Source organism: Somniosus microcephalus, chromosome 30, assembly GCF_052327205.1.
Source record: "Somniosus microcephalus isolate GS21.2 chromosome 30, FLI_Smic_1.0, whole genome shotgun sequence".
In the NCBI taxonomy this organism is placed as follows: Eukaryota; Metazoa; Chordata; class Chondrichthyes; order Squaliformes; family Somniosidae; genus Somniosus; species Somniosus microcephalus.
The window spans coordinates 30,821,771-30,845,022 of record NC_141016.1 but is presented as its reverse complement, the minus strand read 5'-3'; the positions used below and the strand labels follow the sequence as shown (position 1 = coordinate 30,845,022).

The following is a 23,252-nucleotide window of genomic DNA, read 5'->3' as shown; positions in this document are numbered from 1 at the left end:
TGGCGGCTTCCCGCATTTCTTCCTGGTGGAAGGGGTACGCTTTCCCCACAGCGGACAGGTTCAGCCGCTGAGCTGGCTCTCGCACAGCTCCCCTTACTCGGCTCTGTCTTTTCCTCCCGCCCGCACGGCTCCACCGGCGCTGGGTACCCCCCCGTTAACGGAGGACAGTTCAGCCGCTGGACTGGCTCTCGCGCAGCCTCTCTCTCCGTACCCGGCTCTGTCGCTCTCTCTCCCGCACGTTCGGTTCTACCGGCCCTGGGTGCCCCGTTGGTGAAGAACAGTTCAGCCGCTGGACTGGCTCTCGCACAGTCTCTCTCCCCTTGCTCGGCTCGGTCTCTCCCTCTCCCGCACGTTCGGTTCTACCGGCTCTGGTTACCCCGTTGGTGGAGGACAGCTCAGCCGCTGGACTGGCTCTCGCGCAGTCTCTCTCCCCTTGCTCGGCTCTGTCTCTCTCTCCCACCCGCACGGTTCCTGTTCGCCTCCCAGCCCTCTCGCAGACCGGTGTTTCCCTCCCCGGCTGCAGCTGGGTTTCTCTTCCCGCGCCTACTCCCAGTCTCAGCGCTTCGTGGCTGTGGTCGCTGCCCGGCTTTTCCCGCCGATCGAGGTCCGACTGTCTCACGACGCCGTTGGACCCGACTTTCTGAGCAGCTCCGTTCCCCCTCGACCGTGGTCGAGTGCACAGCCCTTATCCTCCGGATATTCTCTACACCTTCCCCTACTCACAGTCTCCGCGGCCGCCTTGTTCCCTGCTGATCGGCTCACTCCGCACCGTGGTAGAAGGGTAGTCAGTGCCTGTTGCTGATGGAAGCTTTTGTTGCTAAAGTCTTCCTCCTTCCTCCTGCTGCAGCCTCGTGTTTTCTTTCAGCAGCACGACGAGGGCGGTTGCCTCTCTTCGACGCTCTTCGTTGCTTTGGTAGTCTTGCCGCAGGGTACGATCGGACTCGTCGCCACTGTAAAGTCTGTGGGTTGTACAGTTAACAACAACACAGACTTCAGGAGTAACAAACAAACAGGTCTTTACTATTCGAAGGTCAGGGCGAATCTGCCCCAGCAATCCTGCCACAACACTTATATACTGGTGTGGTCACTATCGGTATTACAGTATACAGAAGCCAAACAAATAGTGCCACACCTAAAGTAGTTCTCTTAAAGGTGAACGGTTACATTCAATAGTTCCCTTAAAGGTAGACGGGTACATACACTACAGCTATGTTGGCATCCAGGGCATTGCTGGTGAAGAACGTGGTGGCGGCATTCACCAAGCAACCCTCCTGTCTCATCTGCCAGCCCAGTGATATGGGAAACTGAGGCAATACCAATGTGGCCGTGGTAAGTATGGACCATGGTTACCACAAGTGGGTTAAATGACAACTTCTAAAGATTTGAGGAGTATTGGGAGATTTAGAACAGAGGGCAGGCGAAACTTCTTCACTCCAAGAGTTGTGAGGCTGTGGAATTCACTCCCAGGGTTAGTGGCTGAGGCAGAAACGATGTCAACATTGAAGATTAGATTGGAGAGGGGGGAGTAGGAAACGGGGTTGAAGTGATGTGGAAACAGGACGGGTAGAACTGATTTGGACGATTGGCTTGTGACACGGGCTGGTTGGGCTGAATGTCTTGCTGCCTCGACCAAGCCACGTCACAGCCAACACGGAGAAAACCAGAGTGGCCGCTGAGTGAAGTACTTTCCGGCTTTATCTCCGAGTGTAGAAATAGAACAGCACCTTCTGAACCAGAGGGCGATTCGCCCCCGTCCTTGCTGGGTGTTTTATAATGGACCAAAATATCAAAATAACAGTGAGGCTAACAGCACGTGCCGTTATTTATGCACAAATGCTGCAGCAACTTCAGGCGAGTGGCTAAGCGCTGAAATCCAAATGTTGCTGTCCGAGTTGCACCACTCCGCCATTAGCTTCGCAAAAACGGCAGCTTGCTGTCTAGTTTACCATTGAAATGCATTGCATGGCGTCAAGTTGTTGTATTTGCGCGATAATTATGAACTAACTCGCTGAAGAAAGTTAAATCAACAACAACTTGTATTTATATAGCGTCTTTACCGTAGTAAAATGTCCCAAGGCACTGCACAGGTGTATTGTAAGACAAAAAATTTGACACCGAGCCACATAAGGATAAATTAGGGCAGGTGACCAAAAGCTTGGTCAAAGAGGTAGGTTTTAAGGAGCGTCTTAAAGGAGGAAAGAGAGGTCGCGAGGCAGACACGTTTAGGCAGGGAATTCCAGAGCTTAGGGCCTCGGCAACAGAAGGCATGGCCACCAAAGGTTGAGTGTTGGAATAGTCAAGTCTAGAGCTAACAAAGGCCTGGATGAGGGTTTCAGCAGCGAATGAGCTGAGGCAAGGACGGAGATGGGCGATGTTACGGAGGTGGAAATAGGTGATCTTAGTTATGCTGCAGATATGTGGTCAGAAGCTCATTTCAGGGTCAAGTATGACACCAAGGTTGTGAACAGTCTGGTTCAACCTCAGACAGATGTTAGGGAGAGAGATGGAGTCGGTGGCTAGGGAATGGAGTTTGCGGCGGGGACCGAAAACAATGGTTTCGGTTTTCCCAATATTTAATTGGAAAACATTTTTGCTCATCCAGAACTGGATGTCGGACAAGCAATCTGACAATTTAGACACTGTGGAGTGGTTGAGAGAAGAGGTAGTGAGGTAGAGCTGGGTGTTGTCAGCGTACATGTGGAAAATGACGCTGTGTTTTTGGATGATGTCGCCAAGGAGCAACATGTAAATGAGAAATAGGAGGGGGCCAAGGATAGATCCTTGGGGAACACCAGAGGTAACGATGCAGGAGCGGGAAGAGAAGCCGTTGCAGGTGATTCTCTGGCTACGATTAGATAGATAAGAATGGAACCAGGCGAGTGCAATCCCAGCCAGCTGGACGACGGTCGAGAGGTGTTGGCGAAGGATGGAGTGGTCAACCATGTCAAAGGTTGCAGACAAGTCAAGAAGGACGAGGAGGGATAGTTTACCTTTGTCACAGTCACAAAGGATGCCATTTGTGACTCTGATGAGAGCCGTTTCGGTACTGTGGCAAGGGCAGAAACCTGATTGGAGGGATTCAAACATGGAATTGCGGGAAAGATGGGCACGGATTTGGGAGGTGACAACACGTTCAAGGACTTTGGAGAGGAAAGGGAGGTTGGAGATGGGGCGGTAGTTTGCAAGGAAGGAGGGATCAAGGTTTGGTTTTTCTGAGGAGAGGGGTGCTGACGGCAGATTTGAGGGAGAGGACAGTACCTGAGGAGAGAGGACCGTTAACAATATCAGCTGACATGGGAGCCAGAAAAGGAAGTTGGGTGGTCAGCAGTTTGGTGGGAATAGGGTCGAGAGAGCAGGAGGTGGGTCTCATGGACAAGATGAGTACAGAGAGGTCATGAGGGGAGATCGGAGAGAAACTGGAGAAAGATGTGAGTTTAGGGCTTGGGCAGGGGGGAACCTTAGAGGAAGTTTGGCCCAGTGGGCTAGGGGAAGGAAGGGAAGTGGCAGAGGCAGCTGAATGGATGTTCTCAATCTTAGTGACAAAGAAGTCCATGAGCTCCTCACACTTGTTATCGGAGGTGAGGGTGGAGGAGACAGGGGAGAGGGGTTTAAGAAGACGGTTAGCAGTAGAGAATAGGAGCTGGGGTTTATCTTTGCATTCCAGAATGATTCTGGAATAGTGAGCTATTTTGGCAGACGAGAGCAGGGCCCGATAATGCTTCATGTGGTCCAGCCAGATCTGGCGGTGAATGGCTAAACCAGTTGTCCGCCATATCCGTTCGAGTCTGCATCCCTTGGACTTTAGGGAGCGAAGATGAGGGCCGTACCGGGGGAGCAGCCAGGATGAGAGAGAGTGATCGTTTTAGTAGGGACTCGGGCATCAACGGTGGAGGTGAGGGTGTGGGTGAGCAGATCGGTAGCTGCAGAAATGTTGTGGTGAATGGAGGGCCAAAGGCTGGACAGTTGGGATTACATAAGTGCTTTTGTAAGAGAGTTGGGACAGGATATTTTCCAGGGGCGGCGACAGAAGGAAGTAGGGGGGGTGGCGGGGGGTGGAAGGGGAATGTGGGTGGAGAGCGATACGAGGAAATGGCCAGAGATGGCCTTATCTGCAATTGACACGATGGGAGTAGCAACGCCACGAGAGATGGCAAGGTCGTGAATATGGGTTGGGGAGTTTACATGGAGGGAGAGATTAAGGGAGGATAGGAGGTGAGTGAACTCAGAGGAGAGAGAGCATGATGAATTGAGATGGAAGTTGAAATCACCGAGGATGAGAAGTCGTTCGGTGCAGAGGCTGAGGGAGGAGAGCAGTGAAGATATCTCAGTAATAAAATTTTTATGGTACTTGGGTGGGCGGTAGAGAAGGAGAATTTTAAATGAGAGGTGAGGGGGTGGAACAAGGTGAGATGCTCAAAGGAGGAGAAAGTGCCAGAGGAGTAGGGGGACAGACCAAGGTGGGATTTGGTGACGAGAGCCACACTGCCACCACGGCGGTCTGGGCGGGGCAAGTGGTGGAAGGTCTAGCCAGGTGGGGAGGCTTCATTTAAGTGTAAGGTGTCATCAACCCTCAACCAAATTTCCGTCAGGGCCATAATGTCGATGCAATCATCCACGATAAACTTATGGGTGGCAAGGGCCTTGTTCACAGCGAACGGACATTCTGGATGGAGATGCGGAGAGGGTCGGTGATGGCTGCCCCACTGCCAGCGTCCTTAGGGTCAGTGCTGGTGGGGGAGTTGGACGGGGAGGAGATTGGCAGGATTTGTCCCCAGTGGGCACGCTGGGCGGGAAGGTCGGCGAGAGAGTAGGATGGGGCAGTTGGGGTTGCTGCTCGTAAGGTGGCAGCGACAAGTGCCTCAATAGGCCCTTCGGAGGATGCCAAGAGAGGCACAGAGGGAAGCTATGGGCTTAACTAAGAGGGAGTCAAGCCTGGGACAGCAGCAGAAGAGTAGGGAGGTCGAAGAGTAATGAAGGATTGGGGTAGGGATTTGGGAGAGCAGAGTATCTGAGAGAGGAGAGATGAAAGGAGGCATGACGACAGAAGAGTGCGATCAGGGAGGGATAGAGAGAAAAGGAAAATAGGGGGAAAAAGTGAAATGGCTCGGGTTCGGAGCAGCAGCCAAAATGCACAACCGAATGGACACGGGAAAAGCTCAGGTTGCATCGGCCTGTTTAAATGTAATAATTAATGGAATACATATTTCCTGGTAGCAGGGAATAGGTTGGAGACAATAGTAGGAAGACCAGGGTCAAAGTTAGAGGTCCTATGGAAGGACAAGCCGACGTAAGCAGGATGGGGCCGGTACGGAGCATCGACGAACCGCTGTCCAAGGCAGGTGAGTGAAGTCCAGAAGCTATCTGAAGGGTAGAGAGTTCGAGGATGGAGGTTGTTGCCATAGGAATGAGAGTCGGTAGCGGTGCAGAAAGATGATGGCTAAATTGACACAAGTTGGAGGTCACTGTAGATTAAAGCAGCGGAGAAAAAGTAAAACCATAAACCAGTGACCAGCACAGCTGAAAACCGGTAAAACGAGTCACCGGACCAGTCAAGTCAATATACCTTTTTAACGACGTGATAAGTGTTAATTACTGCCAGTCAGCCTCTCTGGCACTGAAAATTAACTATTACAAGTGGAGTCTCGCTCCTTCAGCTTTTAATTGTTGTTGGAGATTTTGAAAATGTAAAGTTTTACTTTTCCATTCGAAACTGGCTAAGTGACAGGAAACAGAGAGTAGTGATGAACAGTTGTTTTTCGGACTGGAGGAAGGTACACAGTGGTGTTCCCCAGGGGTCGGTACGAGGACCACTGCTTTTCTTGATATATATTAATAAATTGGACTTGGGAGTACAGGGCACAATTTCAAAATCTGCAGATGACACAAAACTTGGAAGTATAGTGAACAGTGAGGAGAAGGATAGTGATAGACTTCAAGAGGACATAGACAGGTGGTGGAATGGGTGGACACGTGGCAGGTGAAATTTAACACAGAAAAGTGCGAAGTGATACATTTTGGCAGGAAGAACGAGGAGAGGCAATATAAGCTAAAGGGTACAATCCTAAAGTGGGTGCATGAACAGAGAGACCTGGGGGTATATGTGCACAAATCATTGAAGGTGGCAGGGCAGGTTGAGAAAGCAGTTTAAAAAAGCATACGGGATCCTGGGCTTCATAAATAGCGGCATAGAGTGCAAAAGCAAGGAAGTTATGATGAACCTTTATAAATCACTGGTTTGGCCTCAACTGGAGTATCGTGTCCAATTCTGGGCACCACATTTTAGGAAGGATGTGAAAGCCTTAGAGAGGGTTCAGAAAAGATTTACGAGAATGATTCCAGGGATGAGGGACTTCAGTTACGTGGATAGACTGGAAAAGCTGGGGTTATTCTCCTTAGAGCAGAGAAGATTGAGAGATTTGATCGAGGTGTTCAAAATCATGTGGGGTCTAGGCAGAGTAGATAGAGAGAAACTGTTCCCATTGGCGGAAGGGTCGAGAACCAGAGGACACAGATTTAAGGTGATTGGCAAAAGAACCAAAGATGACATGAGGAAAAACTTTTTTACGCAGCGAGTGGTTAGGATCTGGAATGCACTGCCTGAAAGGGTGGTGGAGGCAGATTCAATCACGGCTTTCAAAAGGGAGTTGGATAAGAACCTGAAGGAAAAAAATTTGCAGGGCTACGGGGAAAGGGTGGGGGAGTGGGACTAGCTGAAGTGCTCTTGCAGAGAGCCGGCACGGGCTCGACGGGCCGAATGGCCTCCTTCTGTGCTGTAACCATTCTATGATTCTATCTCTTTTTTCTCTGGCTCTTAATTATTTTGTAATTCATTCATGGGATGTAGACGTCTCTGGCAAGGCCAGCATTTATTGCCCATCACTAGTTGTCCTTGAGAAGGTGGTGGTGAGCCTCCTTCTTGAACCGCTGCAGTCCGTGTGGTGAAGGTGCTCCCGCAGCGCTGTTAGGGAGGGAGTTCCAGGATTTTGACCCAGCGACAATGAAGGAACGGCGATATATTTCCAAGTCAGGATGGTGTGTGACTTGGAGGGGAACTTGGAGGTGGTGGTGTTCCCATGCACCTGCTGCCCTTGTCCTTCTAGGTGGTAGAAGTCGTGGGTTTGGGAGGTGCTGCCGTAGAAGCCTTGGCGAGTTGCTGCAGTGCATCTTGTAGATGGTACACACTGCAGCCACGGTACGCCGGTGGTGGGGGGAGTGAATGTTTAAGGTGGTGGATGGGGTGCCAATCAAGTGGGCTGCTTTATCCTGAATGGTGTCGAGCTTCTTGAGTGTTGTTGGAGCTGCACTCACCCAGGCAAGTGGAGAGTTTTCCATCACACTCCTGACTTGTACCTTGTAGATGCTGGAAAGGCTTGGGGGAGACATGAGGTGAGTCATTCACCACAGAATACCCAGCCTCTGACCTGCTCTTGTAGCCACAGTATTTATGTGGCTGGTCCAGTTCAGTTTCTGGTCAATGGTGACCACCCCAGGATGTTGAAGGTGGGGGATTTGGCGATGGTAATCCTGTTGAATGTCAAGGGGAGGTGGTTAGACTCTCGCTTATTGGAGATGGGCATTGCACTTGTGCGGCACGAATGTTACTTGCCACTTTTCAGCCCAAGCCTGAGGCCCGGCATTTATGGTGGGTAATGACGGCGAACTACCATTACCCCTCTGAAACTGACCGCAACTTCAGGATTTAGCGCATGTGCATCTAAACACGGAAATCCTGAAGTTACAGTCATTCACTGCACCAACACTGGCTGCGCTGTGATCCCCACCTCCTCTCATAGCCGGCAATCGGTGTAATCAATGAAATCAGTGAAACTGACAAAAACCTGGGCTTTTCCACAGTAATATCACTGTTAAATACCCCATTAAAAGTTAGGCCTTGTTGGATTAGGTGTAACTGGGGTTTTAACAGTGTATTGACTGCTAAACAAACATGTTGGCCCTGAAAAAATAATTTTCATATTTGTGGAGTGTCAAATTTCTCCATTAGGATAAAAAAATTACAATTTAAAAAAAAACTTTAAAAAACTTTAAAGTTTGTTCATGATATTTCAGCTTTTACCTTATCCCAATATAAAAGTCCCAATCTTTATTTCGCTCCCTGTAATATTTTTAAAAAGTCTGGATAAAAGCAGCTTCTCATTTCCTCATTTCCGGCCTGTGAAAATTCTGCAATGTGATTGGCTGCTCAGACAACTTGATGACGTCACAACAGCATCACACTAGGGATTCCCATTGCAGAGCACTGAAATCAATTGAACGTCGAAAAAGACAAACGTCTCGCCACACAGATCGGGAGATTCATGTGGGCAGCTTTCTTCGGGGCTTGCGACGAGCACATTTGCTTCGCCGCTGACCGCAAATCACGGGCCTGAAAGTCGTCCAGTTCTTGCAGCATGCGGGCACGGACTGCTTCATTATCTGAGGCGTTACGAATGGAACTGAACACGGTGCAATCATCAGCGTACGTCCCCACTTCTGACCTTATGATGGAGGGAAGGTCACTGATGAAGCAGCTGAAGATGGTTGGGCCGAGGACACTGCCCTGAGGAACTCCTGCAGCGATATCCTGGGGCTGAGATGATTGGCCTCCGACAACCACAACCATCTTCCTTTGTGCTAGGTATGACTCTAGCCAGTGGAGAGTTTTCCCCCTAACTCCCATTGACTTCAATTTTACTAGGGCTCCTTGATGCCACACTTGGTCAAATGCTGCCTTGATAGCAAGGGCAGTCACTCTAACCTCACCTAGAACAGAAGAACAGAAGAAATAAGAGCAGGAGTAGGCCATACGGTCCTTCGAGCTTGCTCCGCCATTCAATAGGATCATGGCTGATCATTGACCTCAACTCCACTTTCCCGCCCGATCTCCATATTCCTTGATTCCCCTAAAGTCCAAAAATCTACTGATCTCAGTCTTGAATATACTCAAAGATTCAGCATTCACAGCCCTCTGGGGCAGAGAATTCCAAAGATTCACAACCCTCTGAGTGAAGAAATTTCTCCTCATCTCAGCCTTAAATGGCCGACCCCTTATCCTGAGACTATGCCCCCTAGTTCTAGACACTCCAGCCGGGGGAAACACCCTCTCAGCATCTACCCTGTCAATCCCCCTCATAATCTTGTATGTTTCAATGAGATCACCTCTCATTCTTCTAAACTCCAGAGAATATAGGCCCATTCTACACCTCTAGAATTCAGCTCTTTCGTTCATGTTTGGACCAATGCTGCAATGAAATCTGGAGCCGAGTGGTCCTGGCGGAACCCAAACTGGGCATCGGTGAGCAGGTGAGTAAGTGCCGCTTGATAGCACTGTCGACAACGCACACAACAGTCCAACTTATGGGGTTCATGGCCAAATGTGCACATTCCAGGCCAATGACTTCACATCTGGCTGACTTGTGCACAGCTGTTGCTCTGCACCACAAATGGGCAAAGAATAAAAGGTGATGTTGGGCTTCAAGTATTTCCCCAGTGCAGCAATAAGACAGGGTAACTGTTGGACATTTTACTACATTAAAGGCGCTATATAAATACAAGTTGTGGTTCTTTGAGAACCATGGCAACATTAGAGTTAAGGTGAATTTGCGGTTTAGGCTTCCCGCGGGGAAATGCCTCAGATCCGCAAATAAAATGCCCGCCTACCTGGTGGTCCGGGAGGTACGGAGATTCGCAGTTCTTGGCCTCTCTGGGTACCCAGGGGCGCAGGAGGTTCGCGAGCGACCCTGGGATCACGTGGGCCGACCCAACGAATGAAAGAATGGAATCCCCATTCATGCTTATGGAGGTTCCTTAAGTACGGAAATCCCATAAGCATGAATGGGAATGCCCCAAAAAATACATCTAGACATCAAATACATTTTTAAAAAATCACCAGTTAAAATGAATTAAAATGCCATTTAATTAAATATTTAAAACAAAAATGTAATATTTTGAAAAATAAATTTACATGTTTTAAAGGGGCTAAAAATAAACTTACAAGTTTTTGAATGAATAAAATTACAGGAAACTCTTAGGTATCCGGCACTGACGGGACCGGCGTGTTGCCGGTTGATCAAAAATTCCGGATGACGGAGAGAGTTATCTACCGAGGCTATTTTTAACAAAGAAAAATAAAAAAAATCAAGAAATGTGCAGTATACAGTAATTGGGTACTCACCTACAGAATGTTGTGTTAAATGGATGGTGGAAGATGCTTGATTAAGTACAGTACTGCCAGTTGAGGGTAATGCAATGCAATGACTACCAGCAGCGTGGGAGACACACAGTACCCCTGTAAAATGGCGGATCAGAAGAGACTACCGGCAGCGCGGGAGAGTCAGACTCCTGTTACAGGGGTATTGAGGTGTTCCGACTTCCGACAGCGCCAAGAAGCCGAGTAGTGGCAGTTTGGAGAACGGCCCCCACTGACTAACTTGGTCACCGCGGGAGACTCGGACTCGGCAACATTGCCGGTTATTGAGGCGTTGTTTTCAGAGTGAGAATTTTGCCGGTTAATAGAGAATTCCGGATATTTAGGTGCCGTTTAAGCGAGAGTTTCCTGTATTGATAACATTTTACTTTTCTGTTTTTTAAACTCTTACGCTGGTAAAAGCAGGTCGTACACTTGCTTTTTCCAGGCGTGAGAATTTCACGGGCATTCGCTGGGCAGAAACTGGGCAAATAGCCCGACTCTCCGCCCGCGGAGGCCCTTTTCCCGCGGATGTGGAGCATCTGCCAAGAAAATTCGTGACAGATGGCAAGCTCCGGGTTTTAGCGCATGCGCAGCACAGGCCTAAACCCTTACACGCCTCGTACGCACCCGTAGGGGCCGCAAATTACGGTCCGTTATCTAGGTACCAGTGTAAAGCAAAGAAACGATTTGTGATAAAACCCTTGCATTAGCAGAGTCTTTGTGATCATGGATAATATGACTAAAGCGGTTGCTATGGAAATTAATGGAATATTTAATCCAACTGTCCTGACTGTGTACAATCAATTGGCAGATTCTTTTTTGTGTGGCGTTTTATTAATTTGAGTGGGGATGAAATGCTTATGTCTCTTTAAATAGCTTACCCTAGCTCGTTTATCCGTTCAAACTTCCACCCTATTTCTAACCTGCCCTATATTTTTAAGGTCATTGAAGATGCTGTTGAGACCTAATAATGTGTTCCTTTTCTCATAACGGGTTGTAATCGAATGCTGAAATCCCCATCCACACCTTCATCACCTCAAGAATTAATTTCTCAAATGCTCTCCCCAGCGACCTCCCCGCACCACAGATTTAAGATAATCCAGGATTCTGCAGCTTAAGCCCTCTCAACAACCGTCACCCTCATCCTTTTTTTCAGGTCCGCTAGCTCCCCGTGCTCCACAGAACCAGTTTCAAGATCCATTTTCTCATTTTCAATCCCTCCAGAGCCCACAACTTAGGAAACCATCTCCAGTCATTCATCCCACCAAAACTTCCCTTGATTTGACCACAAGCTTGTCTCCTTTCTCCTCCACGCCACATTGGAAGCTGATCCTTTACCCATTGCACCCCTGCCCTCTAGAACTCTCTTACTAAACCACGTTGTTTTATGTTATCTCTCACTCTCCTTAAAAGCCTCCTATTAACCTACGTCTTCAATGGTGCCTTTGTTTTCCCTCAAGCTCATTCACTTGGTGCTCCATGCCACCATGAAGCACTCTGAGACAGTCTCTTATGCAGGGAGTGCTATATGGATTATTACTATTCTTTGGGGGAAACATTTGGTTGCTTTGCGCCTCCCATTAGCACCCTAAGAGGACGCTAACGGGGCGGAAAGCAACTAGCGCCTGGGCACGGCGCCGCCAACGCCTCCTGTGAAATTCAGCGGGAGGTTACCAGCGGCGGTAACCGTTAGTGCCCCGCGGCGCTGCGCCACCAGCGGTGTCGTCATCTCCCTGCGCGATCTTCAGTAGCTCCCCTGACTTATCGCCGGACGCTATGTCCGATGGGGTTAGGGGGGCCTACCTGCAGCCGGGGCAGCACTATTTAAAGGCGAGATGCCAGGCAGCCATTTTTGTTGCTGGCCACCTGCCAGCACCTGCCTCTGCTCCCATCCCTGGCCTCCTGAGCACCCCCCCCCCACCCCGCGGAGTGCCGGCTGCGCTCCATGAGCACTTCTCTTGAGTGCCGGGCTCTTTTGCCAGCACTCCAATCCCAGTGGCCCAACTGGGCCCCGGGTGGCACTGCGCAAGACCCCTCCCCTTTAAGAAGGGGAGGAAGGCCTGCAATACCGTGGCGCGACGTGACACAGCGCCACGTAGCGCCGCCATATTCCCTCGCAGCGGCCCAAGAGGGAGGCAGGGTGCTTCCAATAGCACCCCGCTTCCCTCTTGGGGCGCTACCACTCTTTTTTGGCAGTGGGGGCACTAATTTTTTCGGGAAAGTAGCGCCCCGGCGAAGTTAGTGCCCCAAAGGGGGCGCGACTCAATTTGTTCCCCTTTATGGTTTTTTTTGTAATTTATTCCACAACTTCATTCTCCTTTGTATAAAAGAGATCTGCTGGACTTACCTTCTTACTCTTAACTCACTCAATTTATCGTGGCTTTTGGGTCTTTTTAAATCTCCTTACCATAGTGACGTAAGAAAATTACTAGGCACTTGGTCTGAGTATAAGCTTAATGAGATCCCCTCTCATTCATAAGAACATAAGAAATAGGAGCAGGAGTAGGCCAATCGGCCCCTCGAGCCTGCTCCGCCATTCAATAAGATCATGGCTGATCTGATCCTAACCGCCAATCCACTATCACAGAACCATCTCCTGAATCTAACAGAATTAGACACACGAAATAGGAGCAGGATCAGGCTACACGGCCCCTGGGCCCGCTCCGCTACCCACAGGGCCATGTCCGATCCGAACCTAGACTCATGTCCAAATTCCTGCCCGCTCCCCGTAACCCTTAATTCCCTTTACTTCTAGGAAACTGTCTATTTCTGTTTTAAATTTATGTAATGATGTAGCTTCTACAGCTTTTTGGGGCAGCATATTCCATGGATCTACCACCCTCTGAGTGAAGTAGTTCCTCCTCATCTCAGTTTTGAAAGAGCAGCCCCTTATTCTAAGACTATGCCCCCTAGTTCTAGTTTCACCCATCATCGGGAACATCCTCCCCGCATCCACCCGATCCAACCCCTTCACAATCTTATATGTTTCAATAAGATCGCCTCTCATTCTTCTGAACTCCAATGAGTAGAGTCCCAATCTACTCAACCTCTCCTCATATGTCCATCACCTCATCCCCGGGATTAACCGAGTGAACCTTCTTTGTACTGACTCGAGAGCAAGTATGTCCTTTCTTAAGTATGGACACCAAAACTGTACGCAGTATTCCAGGTGCGGTCTCACCAATACCTTGTACAACTGAAGCAATACCTCCCTATTTTTATATTCTATCCCCCTAGCAATGAAAGCCAACATTCCATTGGCCTTCTTAATCACTTGCTGCACCTGCATACTAACCTTTTGAGTTTCGTGCACCAGGACTCCCAGATCCCTTTGTACTTCAGTACTTTCCAGTTTCTTGCCATTAAGATAATAACTTGCTCTACGATTTTTCCTGCCAAAGTGCATAACCTCACACTTTCCAGTATTGTATTCCATCTGCCAAATCTCTGCCCACTTACTTAGCCTGTCTATGTCCCCTTGAAGGTTTTTTATGTCCTCCTCACTCACTACTTTCCCTCCCATCTTAGTATCATCTGCAAACTTTGATATGTTACACTCGGTCCCCTCCTCCAAATCGTTAATATAGATTGTAAAGAGTTGGGGACCCAGCACTGACCCCTGTGGAACACCACTAGTTACTGATTGCCAGTCTGAGAATGAACCATTTATCCCAACTCTCTGCCTTCTGTTAGATAGCAAATCCTCTATCCATGCCACAATATTACCCCCAATCCCGTGATTTTTTATCTTAAGCAATAATCTTTTGTGTGGCACCTTGTCAAATGCCTTTTGGAAGTCTAAATACACTACGTCCACTGGTTCCCCTTTATCCACCCTATATGTTACTTCCTCAAAGAACTCCAGCAAATTTGTCAAACATGACTTCCCCTTCATAAAACCATGCTGACTTTGTCCTATTAAATTATGATTATCCAAATGTCCTGTTACTGTCTCCTTAATAATGGACTCCAAAATTTTACCTACCACAGATGTTAGGCTAACCGGTCTATAGTTTCCAGCCTTCTGTCTACTGCCCTTTTAAAATAAGGGTGTTGCATTAGCAGTTTTCCAGTCTGCCGGGACCATTGCCGAGTCCAGGGAGTTTTGGAAAATTATTACCAATGCATCCACAATCCCTACCGCCACTTCTAAGGAGTTGGTGTAGGGGGGAGGGTTTTACTTTCCTGGATCACTGGGCCTGCTTCTGGGAAAGGTGGGACTTGTACAAGTCGGACGGGTTGCACCTGAACCAGAGCGGGACAAATATCCTTGCGGGGAGGTTTGCTAGCACTGTTGGGGGGGGTTTAAACTAACTTGGCAGGGGGATGGGATACAGAGGGGAGCTGAAATAGGGGGTGATGTGCTGCCAATTATAGAGAAAAAAACAAGTCAGCTTGGTAGACAGGGCAAACATATAAGGGCAAGGCTGGATGGCATCTATTTTAATGCAAGGAGTCTTGCAAATAAGGTGGATGAACTGAAGGTGTTGATAAACACATGGGAGTATGATATTGTTGCTATCACGGAGACATGGTTGAGGGAGGGGCAAGACTGGCAGCTCAATATTCCGGGGTACAGAATCTTCAGGCGAGACAGAGGGGGAGGTATAAGAGGAGGGGGTGTCGCAATATTAATTAAGGAGTCAATTACTGCAGTAAGGAGGGATGATATATTAGCAGGTTCCTCTAATGAGGCCATATGGGTGGAGCTTAAAAACAAAAAGGGGGCAAGCACTTTGCTGGGAGTGTACTATAGGCCTCCAAACAGTCAGGGGGAGATAGAGGAACAGATATGTAAGCAAATCTCAGAGAAATGTGCAAATAATAGGGTAATAATAATGGGGGATTTCAACTTCCCCAATATTAACTGGGATAGTCAGAGTGTGAAAGGCTCAGAGGGCGTAGAATTCTTAAAGTGCATCCAGGAGAGCTTTTTGAGCCAGCATGTAGAAAGTCCTACAAGAGAGGGGGCGGTACTGGACCTAATTCTAGGGAATGTGGCTGGCCAAGTGGAAAAAGTGCTAGTAGGTGAGCACTTTGGTGACAGTGACCATAATATGGTAAGATTTAAGGTGGTCATGGAAAAGGACATGGATGGGCCGGAAATAAAGGTTCTAAATTGGGGGAAGGCCGATTTTAATAGGATAAGGCAGGATCTGGCCAAAATGGACTGGGATCAGCTACTTGTAGGAAAATCCGCATCGGAGCAATGGGAGGCTTTCAGAAGGGAGATTGAGATCATACAATGGCAACATGTTCCCGTAAAGGTCAAGGGTGGTTCCAAAAACCACAGGGAACCTTGGATGTCAGGGGATATACGAGAATGGATTAGGAAAAAAAGGAGGGCTTTTGGCAGATACAAAAGGCTAAAGACGGAGGAAGCCCTAGAGGAGTACAAAAAGTGCAGGGGGATACTTAAAAAAGAAATGAGGAGATCAAGGAGGGGCCATGAAATAACACTGGCGAGCAAAATAAAGGAAAATCCTAAGATGTTTTATAAGTATATTAAGGGTAAGAGGATAACTAGGGAAAAAATAGGGCCCATTAGGGACAAAAGTGGCAATCTGTGTGTGGAGCCGGAAGATGTAGGAGGGGTTCTAAATGAATTTTTTGCATCTGTTTTCACTATGGAGAAGGACGATGTAGACATAGAAATAGGGCGGGGGGACTGTGATATGCTCGAACATATTAACATCGAGAGGGAGGAGGTATTGGCGGTTTTAGCTGGCCTAAAAATGGATAAATCCCCAGGCCCGGACGAAATGTATCCCAGGTTGCTGTGTGAGGCAAAGGAAGAGATTGCGGGGGCTCTAACACATATATTCAGGACCTCTCTGGCCACAGGGGATGTGCCAGAGGACTGGAGAACCGCTAATGTAGTACCATTATTCAAGAAGGGAAGTAGGGAAAAACCGGGGAACTACAGGCCAGTGAGCCTAACATCAGTGGTAGGAAAATTATTGGAAAAAATTCTGAGGGACAAAATTTGTCTCCACTTGGAGAGGCAAGGATTAATCAGGGATAGTCAACATGGCTTTGTCAAGGGAAGATCATGTCTGACTAATTTGATTGAATTTTTTGAGGGGGTGACTAGGTGTGTGGATGAGGGTAACGCAGTGGATGTGTTATACATGGATTTCAGTAAGGCCTTCGATAAAGTCCCGCACAGGAGACTGGTCAAGAAGGTAAGAGCCCATGGAATCCAGGGTGCCTTGGCACATTGGATACAAAACTGGCTCAGTGGCAGAAGGCAGAGGGTGATGGTCGAAGGTTGTTTTTGTGACTGGAAGCCTGTGGCCAGTGGGGTACCACAGGGATCGGTGCTGGGTCCCTTGCTGTTTGTGGTCTACATTATTGACTTGGATATGAATGTAAAAGGTATGATCAGTAAGTTCGCGGATGATACAAAAATTGGTAGGGTGGTAAATAGCGAGGAGGGTAGCCTCAGTCTGCAGGACGATATAGATGGGTTGGTCAGATGGGCGGAACAGTGGCAAATGGAATTTAACCCGGAAAAGTGCGAGGTGATGCACTTTGGGGGGACTAACAAGGCAAGGGAATACACAATGAATGGTAAGGCCCTAGGCAAGACGGAAGGTCAGAGGGATCTGTGTGTGCAAGTACACAGATCCCTGAAGGCGGCGGAACAGGTGGATAAGGTGGTAAAAAAGGCATATGGGATACTTGCCTTCATTAGCCGAGGCATTGAATATAAGAGCAAGGAGGTTATGATGGAGCTGTATAAAACACTGGTTAGGCCACAGCTGGAATACTGTGTGCAGTTCTGGTCGCCACACTACAGGAAGGATGTGATCGCGTTGGAGAGGGTGCAGAGGAGGTTCACCAGGATGTTACCAGGGCTGGAGCGCTTCAGCTATGAAGAGAGACTGGGCAGATTGGGTTTGTTTTCCTTGGAGCAGAGGAGGCTGAGGGGGGACATGATTGAGGTGTACAAAATTATGAGGGGCATAGATAGGATGGATGCTGAGGAGCTTTTTCCCTTAGTAGAGGGGTCAATAACTAGGGGGCATAGATTCAAGGTAAAGGGCGGGAGGTTTAGAGGGGATTTGAGAAAGAACTTTTTCACCCAGAGGGTGGTTGGAGTCTGGAACTCACTGCCTGAAAGGGTTGTGGAGGCAGGAACCCTCACAACATTTAAGAAGCATTTGGATGAGCACTTGAAATGCCACAGCATACAAGGCTACGGACCAAATGCTGGAATATGGGATTAGACAGGGCTTGATGGCCGGCGCGGACACGATGGGCCGAAGGGCCTCTATCCGTGCTGTATAACTCTATGACTCTATGACTTCCCTCAAGACCCTAGGATGTAAGCCATCAGGTCCAGGTGATTTATCCACCTTGAGTCCCATTATTTTACCGAGTACCACTTCCTTAGTGATTTTGATCGTGTTTAGCTCCTCCCCCCCCCTTTAGCCCCCTGTTTGTCCAGTGTTGGGATATTCTTAGTGTCTTCTACTGTAAAGACTGATATAAAATATTCATTCAGTGTTTTTGCCATCTCCATATTTCCCACCATTAATTTCCCGGTCTCATCCTCTAAGGGACCAACATTTACTTTAGCCACCCTTTTTCTTTTTATATAACTATAAAAACTCTTACTATCTGTTTTTATATTTTTTGCTCATTTACTTTCATAATCTATCTTCACTTTCTTAATCAATCTTTTTGTTATTTTTTGCTGTCTTTTAAAGTTTTCCCAATCCTCTATCCTCCCACTAGATTTGGCTACCTTATATGCCCTTGTTTTTAGTCGAATACTATTCTTAATTTCATTACTTAGCCACGGAAGGCTGTCTTTTCTTTTACACCCTTTTCTTCTCAGTGGAATATATATTTTTTGGAAGTTGTAAAATAACTCCTTAAATGTACACCACTGATCATGTATCGTCTTACCCTTTAATCTATTTTCCCAATCCACTCTACTCAATTCCGCTCTCATACCTTCATAGTCTCCTTTATTCAAGCTTAGCACGCTTGTTTGAGATCCAACCTTCTCACCCTCTAATTGAATATGGAATTCAACCATGTTATGGTCACTCATTCCAAGGGGATCCTTTACTGGGGCATTTTTAATTAATCCTGTCTCGTTACACAGGACCAGATCTAAGGTTGCTTGCCCCCTGGTCGGTTCAGTTACATACTGCTCAAGAAACCCATCCCTAATACACTCAATGAACTCATCCTCAAGGCAGCCCTGCCCAATTTGATTTGTCCAATTAATATGATAGTTAAAATCCCCCATAATTATAGATGTTCCCTTATTACAAGCCTCAACTATTTCCTGATTGATACTCCGTCCAACAGAGTTGCCACAGTTTGGAGGCCTATAGACTACGCCCACTAGTGTTTTTTTCCCCTTATTATTCCTTACCTCCACCCAAACTGTTTCATTGTCCTGATCTTTTGACCCAATATCATTTCTCTGTATTACAGTGATTCCTTCCTTTATTAACAAAACCACCCCACCTCCCCTTCCTTCCTGCCTGTCCTTCCTGATCGTTAAATAACCTGGTATGTTTAATTCCCAGGCATTGTCACCCTGCAGCCATGTTTCTGTAATGACCACAAGATCATACCCATATGTAGTTATTTGTGCCATTTACTCATCTATTTTGTTACGAATGCTACGTGCATTCAGATAGAGAACTTTCAAATATGTTTTGTGACACTTAGTTCCTGCTTTTGCCCTTTTTATTACTTTACCTTTTACTCCATATCTTCTGCCCCTTCCTGACCTGAAAGTATTAAACAAGGCTTTAATCAACTGTTTTTCAACATGGAGATCTAGTTGTGTCCTTCACTAGTTCCTGTTAAAGAATGTCCTGAGCAAGCTGGGCCCGTGCCCGAGTATTTATACTCTCCCTGGACAGCGCCACCAGCAGGTTGCCCAGTGTCATTTCCACATGAATGACAAGATTCATGTCACATTGATCATTTTGGCTCTCATATCTTACATCACTCTCATGAGTTCTAACTCCCAATATCTACAAGAGTGCCTGTCCTAGCCTTACGATCTAAGGTGAACGGACAGCAAACCCGGTTTGGTAATTGTATTAAGGGACAGGACTATCTGATGCCTCCTTAAGAATTCACTTGCGTCTTCATAAATAGTAGAGATCAGAGCAACCTCAATTAAAAGTTTAAATTATGAGCCAAATTGACAGTAGGCAATTTTTTTATCGAATAGAAAAAATAATAAAGGACCACAATTCTATGAACTTATCTGATCCTTTGTAATTTTTTAAGTGTAAAGGACGGCACATAGGAAGGAACAATGGCCGACACACTGACTCCAGACTGGGGTTGAAATGGCTGTGGTTGAGGTTGAAAGAGACTCTATGATCAACGTGTCCAACCAATGCAGAGCCGTATCAACAAATCCAACACAACATTGGATTAAAGAGCCAAAACAGTGAAGTACAAGTTAGAGGAAGCCGCGATCCAACTGTACAGAGCGCTGGGCAGATCGCACCTTGAGTACTGGGTCCAGTTCTGGTCAGACCGCACCTTGAGTACTGGGTCCAGTTCTGGTCAGACCGCACCTTGAGTACTGGGTCCAGTTCTGGTCAGGGTGCACCTTGAGTACTGGGTCGAGTTCTGGACTTCTTTAATTTTGAATACCTAACTTCTCACATTCAAAAAGTAACCGTGAGTCAAGCAATGTTCCCGTTAAGCTGTGTCTGGAGGTCCCACGCAGGCTGCTCAACGGCTTTACAACTGAAATAACCGCGCATACGCGAGAAATTGAATGGGCCGCGCAGCCAGTTAAAGGGCCCGTGCACCCAAAAAGTATTACAGGGAACATTGCGTGAGTCAAGTATCATCGATGCTTCAATCTTTCAGTAAATGGGTTTTCAGCTTCAGTTCCAGAACTAAAGTCATTTGCTAATGACATTAACATTTATAAAGTACGGAATATCATTAATGTCAAATTCTAACGTTTCTCGTCTGTGAACAAAGCAATGCATTTCCCCTGCTTTTACCAAACCAGCCTTAATCTATGTGGTCCTGAACAGCATTTGATACATGACTGTCATTGCACACATATGGAATATGGAATTTATTCCATTAAAGAGTAGGAGTGAATTAATATTTCTTAGATTTGCAAAATGTAGCTAGTGATGAGCTTGAGTCACTGGGGGGAATTTTAACCCCAAAAAACAGGTGGGTTGGGTCAGGTGGGTAGTTAAGGAGTTAAAAACTGAACCTCAAACCCAACCCACTTCCAATGGCTCACTTCTGGTTTGTACGGAGGCAGGGCGAGGGTGCCGTCTTTTGGATGAGACGTTAAACCGAGGCCCCGTCTGCTCTCTCAGGTGGATGTAAAAGATCCCATGGCACTATTTCAAAGAAGAGCAGGGGGAGTTCTCCCCGGTGTCCTGGACAATATTTATCCCTCAATCAATATCTCTAAAACAGATGATCTGGTCATTATCACATTGCTGTTTGTGGGATCTTGCTGTGCGCAAATTGGCTGCCGCGTTTCCCACATTACAACAATGACTCCACTTCAAAAATATTTCATTGGCTGTAAAGCGCTTTGAGACGTCCGGTGGTCGTGAACATAAGAACATAAGAAGTAGGAGCAGGAGTAGGCCATACGGCCCCTCGGGCCTGCTCCGCCATTCAATAGGATCATGGCTGATCCGAATCTAGACTCACGTCCACTTCCCTGCCCGCTCCCCGTAACCCCTAATTCCCTACAAGGCGCTATATAAATGCAAGTCCATTTAAATATTATAATGAGGCCACAGGCCTACCCGCCCGACAGCCAACCAGCCTTTCCATCTGGCTGGCTGTGGACAGGAATCAGTGCTTTGAAATGCTAAACAGGTCCTGCCTTTAAATTTGGCAGGGCCTGTGGGAAAACTGTTCTCCCGAGTTTCCTGACTGCTTTCCAGCAACCCCCGACCCCCACTCCCTACCCGCCGCCAAATTAAAATTCCGGCCTTCGTGTTAGAACTTTCCCAATATATATATAAACAACTTGGACATAGTCATGGATGGAACATAATTCAAATCCAGCATCAATATCAAATGAAGGGGCAGAAGAATACTGAGGAAAAATGTAGGAGGATGCATTTGGACATTTAACAGGTTAGAGGGATGGGTAGACATCTGCCAAATGCAGATACAATCTACTTCTGATAATTCAAAGCTGCTTTAATTCAATTTATCACGTAATTTAACTTTTTTGCCCCCATTTTGCTGGGTTATTTACGGTGCTTAATTCAAATGATTGGTTTGTTCAATTTTTTTCTTGCAAAATAAGACTTTGAATTATCAGAAGTAGAAGTAGCAAGACTCTAAGATTCAATAGCAACTTTCAAAAGGGCATTGGATATATATTTGAAAGGGAGACATTTGCAGAGCCTCCCCCTGTGCTGGAAGAAAGACAGACTGGCATTTCTATAGTGCCTTTCACGACCACAGGACGTCTCAAAGTGCTTTACAGCCAATGAAGTACTTTTTGAAGTGCCATCACTGTTGTAATGTGGGAAACGCGGCAGCCAATTTGCGCACAGCAAGCTCCCACAAACAGCAATGTGATAATGACCAGATAATCTGTTTTTAGTGATGTTGGTTGAGGGATAAATATTGGCCAGGACACCGGGGATAACCCCCCTGCACTTCTTCAAAATAGTGCCATGGGATCTTTTACATCCACCTGAGAGAGCAGACGGGGCCTCGGTTTAACGTCTTGATGTAAAAATACTACAGAGCACTTGGTTTGAGTATAAAACAAGGCTTTAATCAACTGTTTCACAACCATGAGATTCTAGTTACATCACTAGTTCCTGGTTACAGAAACATCCTGAGCAAGCTGGGCCCACGCCCGAGTATTTATACTCCTTGGACGGCGCCACCAGCTGGCCACCCAGTGTTACTTCATGAGTCATGATAAGATTCATGACACGTCTCATCTGAAGACAGCACCTCTGACAGTGCAGCACTCCCTCAGCACTGCACTAGAGTGTCAGCCAATGCTTTTTGTGCTCAAGTTTCTGGAGTGGGACTTGAAACCACAACCTTCTGACGCAGAGGCAAGTGTGCTACCCACTGAGCCACAGCTGATTCTATGATAAATACAAACTAAACCAATCACGAAATATGTGGATATTTGCAAATGAGCCGGTGTCTCAGACCTGTTACTAGGGAGTCGATAACAACAAACTTCACAACATAGTTTCAGGGTAAGCCTGGTATAAGATTCTGACTTATTTGGCGACTGCAATTTTCTGCTTCAGCACTCCTGGGCAACACTTGGAGCACATATTGGGGCATTGTGCACCCGCAGCCTGTGATTAACATTAACGGTGGGAAGATCGTTGGTTGGGCTCGGGATTTGGGGATTTGTGCACCCAGTGTGTGCCGAGACCGCTGAAGCAGAAATCCCAGCCAATGACTGGGTTTTAAAGAAACAGCCTCCAAATCAACACTTAGACGAAAATACATCGTTTGAGTCACACCCTCTCAGATCTCTTTCTCATTTCTCTTTCAGATTTTCTCTGGCTCAGGGTGGTGGGATGGCGCAGACACTCACGAGGCTGCATAGTAAGTAATTATTGTGTTGGACGTTTTACTCCATTGTCAGGGTGCGGGAGGTCTCTCAGCTCAAACTGAACACTTTCAAGTGGTGTCAGTGCTATGACAGGATTGAAAGAGATGAAACTACAACCATTGTGGAAACAGACTGCAACTGACGTCCTTCATCACTATGACTAGAGCCAAAGGTTAGATAAGCTCAAGGAGGTCAAAGTGCCAGGATCTGATGGGATATACTCAAGGACCTTGGGGCACCCCTAGAAATTATATTTCAGGGTTCTATTGCGTGTGGATGTGTGCCAGAGACTGGAGAATGGCCAATGTAAAACTCAATTTCAAAAGGGAGACAGAGCTAACCTGGGTAATTACAGGCCAGTTTGCAGAGAGGGGAATTTTAGAATCATTAGTTAAAGATGAAGTGACTAAATATCTAGACAAAGAGAAAATACTTGGAGGCAGCCAACATGTATCTCAGAAAAGAAGATGGTGCTTGACA

At 47.2% G+C, this 23,252-nt stretch overlaps 1 protein-coding gene and 1 long non-coding RNA gene across 3 annotated transcripts in view; one reads left to right on the top strand and one right to left on the bottom strand.

The window, feature by feature from the left end:
• Positions 1-1,209: 1,209 nt before the first annotated feature.
• The window catches only part of gatd3l (glutamine amidotransferase class 1 domain containing 3, like), a 42,669-nt gene continuing 20,626 nt past the window's right edge, over positions 1,210-23,252 (top strand). The window contains 2 exon segments of the mRNA XM_085971322.1: positions 1,210-1,329; positions 22,713-22,765. Coding sequence (XP_085827448.1) covers positions 1,210-1,329; positions 22,713-22,765 — 173 coding nt within the window.
• Positions 9,959-23,252, bottom strand: part of LOC147098089 (uncharacterized) — a 50,785-nt gene continuing 37,491 nt past the window's right edge. Inside the window, exon 4 of one of the 2 annotated variants that reach the window (XR_015074266.1) lies at positions 9,959-10,105. This is a non-coding gene — a long non-coding RNA (uncharacterized LOC147098089). Of the gene's footprint in view, positions 10,106-18,912; positions 18,946-23,252 lie in introns of those variants that run through there. The other variant, XR_015074265.1, reaches the window with a different exon arrangement.